At 37.8% G+C, this 4,134-nt stretch overlaps 1 protein-coding gene across 1 annotated transcript in view; it reads left to right on the forward strand.

Moving 5' to 3' along the window:
• LOC107730895 (lysophosphatidylcholine acyltransferase 1-like) overlaps nucleotides 1-4,134 on the forward strand; it is a 56,643-nt gene that overhangs the window by 37,962 nt on the left and 14,547 nt on the right. The window contains exon 2 of the mRNA XM_016541853.1: nucleotides 3,190-3,329. Within this exon, the coding sequence (XP_016397339.1) occupies nucleotides 3,190-3,329 (140 nt within the window). The remainder of the gene's footprint in view (nucleotides 1-3,189; nucleotides 3,330-4,134) is intronic.

Genomic DNA, 4,134 nt, shown 5'->3' on the forward strand with positions numbered 1-4,134 from the left:
AAATTACGTCTCACACAAGGTTTTCAAATTACTTTATAAGTTATTTAATGAAGAAATATGGTACCTCACCTTCAGAATTATAATTATTTCACCCGCGCCGGACAGAGACTGAGACGGTGCCGCTGCATGTCGTGCCAAACCTCTCACAGCAGCGTCATCAGCTTGAGATCGGCCTTTTTAGAGACCGCCGATCAATCAGAGCACCCCTAATAAACATAATACATATGCACTTATCTGTACATAGTAAATGCACTTAATTTTAAGCGGTTGTTGACATCGTATCTAAAACGTGATTTAGTCAAAAAAAAAATAAACAAAAAAAAAACAACAATAATGTTACCACTCTACTATGTCTTGCAATATCCGTGCGTGCAAAGGTTCTGCGCGATCCTCTTGCTCCATATTCTCTGGGTCTGAATCCGGCTCAGATTGATATGGCAATATTGACGCCATCCTTAACTATACCGGAGCAGACGAATAAGATATCATCCAGCTCCTTTGATCCTGATTCCCAAATTAAAAATAGTGCATTAATTACCTCAAAACTAAAAAGTTTGTTGTAAGCTGAGAAAACAAGCCAAGATATTTCTTTCCAAAAATCCTTTGCATTTACATTTACATTTAGTCATTTTGCAGATGCTTTTATCCAAAGCGACTTACAATTGGGGGATACATTTAGCGATTCTTCTTAAAGAGGCAAACAGATACAGGAAGTGCTTGTAATACCAAGTTTTAGACATTGTTCAAATAAGTACAAGCTAGAAAGAGAAGGAATAAATAAAGAGAGATCTTTTTTTTTTAATGATTATGAAGTCAAGTAGCTTCGAAAGAGAAGAGCTGTCGCTTGCATACTCATGCATGTTTGCATACTCACATTAAAAAATAAGTGTGATATTGTTTCCAAATTAGAATTACAGAATGTGCATTGTGAAGAGATGTCCAACTTAAATTTTGAGAGTAAAGAATTACAGGGATAGTACATATGAAGAATCTTATAGTAAAGTTCTTTCATCTTGTTAGGTAACAGAAACTTGTTAATACCGGCCCATATTTTAATAGTAGAAAGAAAAGGGTCATTTATTTTCCACTTATAAAATGCTTTAGGATGACAACTAAACTTCTTAATAAGGATTTTTCTAATCCAGAAATTGTTACATTTAACATTAGAAAGCTCCAGACCTCCAATACAAATTTTTGGCATTTCACATTTTGAAGATCTGTAACAATCCCTAACCGAATGTAACAGTTTAGGTGAAATAGAATTAATAACCCATTCATACACTCTAGGTGAGGTATCCACTTCAAAGATTTCTGAAAATTCAGAATAGGAATAGAAGTTACCATCCTTTTTTAGCAAATCTAAAACAAAAATTACACCTTTGTCAAACCAGTTTTTAATAAAGACAGATTTTTTTCCACGCAGCACATTCTGATTAAGAATTGATTAGTTCATCTCTTGAGTCTTTCGAATCGTTCGTTCTTTTGTCACGTGACGTGACAGCATTGTATAGAGAAATTAGTTAATTTACAAGCTTCCTTACAAACGGGTGCATAGTTATTATTATCCTCATTATTATCATTATTATTTACTCTTACAGTTAGGTGATGCGTTTCTGGTCTCAAATTGTAGCTTTTTACTTCTTACAGTTTATAAATGTGTGAATTTCTGTCATGATGGTTCTTTTCCATAACACTGAATGTTGTAACAAAGGTAATAAAGAGTTGGTTATTATTATTAAGTCTCTTTCCGGCTCAGACTGCATTGGTTAAGCTTATGGGGCTGTCACGTGATGAACGACTCAAACCCGAAGACTCGAAACAGGTGAACTACTTGACTAATTCCAGTACAGAACCTATAGGATGTTGCGCATGCGCGACTGAACGAATCACTCCCTGAGACGACTCGTTCTTCCCGAGTCACATTAAAGATTTGTTCAAAATGAACGAATCGTTCAAGAACGACCCAACACTAGTTTTTGCCAGACTGGGGAGAAAGGTATTTCAATAATGTAAATTATGTGAAAAATAATGAGTTTTTCGAACCACCAGACCAAAACAAGCCTGTATAAGACCGATATATTGAGCAGGCCGCTTACACAAATATAATGATTCACAGTCTGCCAATGGCCCTGTCAATAGAAAAATACATGAGTAACTTTTGCAAATCTATTGATCCAGGGCTTAAATGGCTGACTGTTGTCGTTGCACACTAGGCTAGAGATCATATTTTAGCGTTTGAAAAAGTCATGCAATGCAAACAACGATCAGTTAAGAACATTAATATTTAATGCAATCATTTTATTCAAATAAACAAATTAAATCAGTGTTAAGTACGGTTGCAAAGGGGTGGAAAAGTTCCGGTAAATTTCCGGAAACTTTCCAAAAATCCCTGGAATATTTCAAAAAAAATCCTGGAAAGTTTCCAAAATGTCTGGAATGTTTCCGAAATTTACTGGAAATGTTCCACCTTTTTGCAACCCTATTGTTAAATGACTGACTGTCAGATGAAGAAATGATCCAAAAATGCAAAAAGATCAGCACTGTTGATCCCAAGAACATTTAATAGATTGACATTTAAGTAATTATTAAATATTTTTGGGAGCAACATCTTGCTGACATTCTTATGCGTTGTTTATGATATTTTTTGGTCACCTGATTTACATTAATTTTTGGATATGCATGCTATCAACATTTAACATTTGAAAAAGTTATTAAAAGCAGTATTCAATTAAATGTTCTTTAACGTTTAATGAATTATTAAATATTCTTGGGAGCAACGGTGTCCTTTTTCTTCTTTGGTCAGGCATGATGTGTATTTCTTTGTGCATGCTTTGTTTAACATTTGAAGAACACTGAATAAGTGTTCACCTATGATGTTATGACGTTGTTTCATTAGTCATAATTTATTTTTGAATGATTATTTTCCACCCTCACGATGAACCGTAGGCCAGTGGCCTGAGTGTAAATGCAGACGTGAGCAGCTGGTTACCGCTGGTCTGCTGGAAACTAGCCTCTGGACTCTGGTTGTGTTTGTCAAGACTGCTGAGAGGAAGTTTCACTTTATATTGATTGTGTAATGAACTCTGATCTGTCGATTTGACCCTCGTGAGCTTTGAACAGGAAACATGCACGTCTCTGATCTGCAGAAATGGTTTATTTAAAAGCTTTGTGTGTGTGTTCTCTCTGCAGATCGGTTTTATGACGGTGACGCTCTTCCCCATCCGGCTCTTCATAGCGGCGTTCATGATGCTGCTGGCCTGGCCGTTTGCCTTCATTGCTTCGGTGGGCCGCTCCGAGACAGCGGTGGAGCCGCAGTGCTTATGGAGAAAGTAAAGAGCTGCTCTGCTTCACTTCAGCTGACAGTAACACTACAGCGAGAACCGCTCAAGACAAAGAGCCTTTATTACTCGCTCAGATTCACAACACGTCTTGCCATATTCCCATCACTCATCTGGCTGTAGTGTTTGTAGTTTGTCTGTGGTGATGAATTTGACTTCAGATCCTCTATTTCATAAATCAGGAAGTTGCTGAGAGATCCGATGTTCAGTATGAGAGCAGCGCAGCACAATCACAGCAGAACAGCTTCTGTTTCTGCCACCCGATGCAAATAGAAGAAACAAGGCCTGCCTTAAAGGGGTCGTGAACTGCCTTTTTTTTATGTTGTACTGTTTTTTAGGTCCACTTATAATGTTATCAAGATGTTTACATCAAAAACATCATAATTCAGAAGTAATAGATTATTTTCTGTCCTGTTTTGACCCCTCATCAGAGTGCTCTGTTTGAATAGGTTTGGCGGATTGTAGACTGAAGTAAACGCTGTGATTGGCTGACAGTTGTGTATGATTGACAGCTACAGCCTTCACAGATGGACACTGCTGTGATTTAGGTTAAAAACGCATACATACTCAGTTCAAACGATCTGTAATAACAGACACAGCAATAGTGAGCACGTAATAACAGTGCTTTAGAATTGGTGGGCGGGGCTAACAGAGAGTGCTGTAGAATTGGTGGGCGGGGCTAAACAGGCGGTGCTGTAGAATTGGTGGGCGGGGCTAAACAGGCGGTGCTGTAGAATTGGTGGGCAGAGCTAAACAGGCAGTGATGTAGAATCGGTGGGCGGGGCTAAACGCAGTG

The sequence above is a fragment of the Sinocyclocheilus rhinocerous genome, unplaced genomic scaffold, assembly GCF_001515625.1.
Source record: "Sinocyclocheilus rhinocerous isolate Xijiao unplaced genomic scaffold, SAMN03320098_v1.1 scaffold2298, whole genome shotgun sequence".
Lineage (NCBI taxonomy): Eukaryota > Metazoa > Chordata > Actinopteri > Cypriniformes > Cyprinidae > Sinocyclocheilus > Sinocyclocheilus rhinocerous.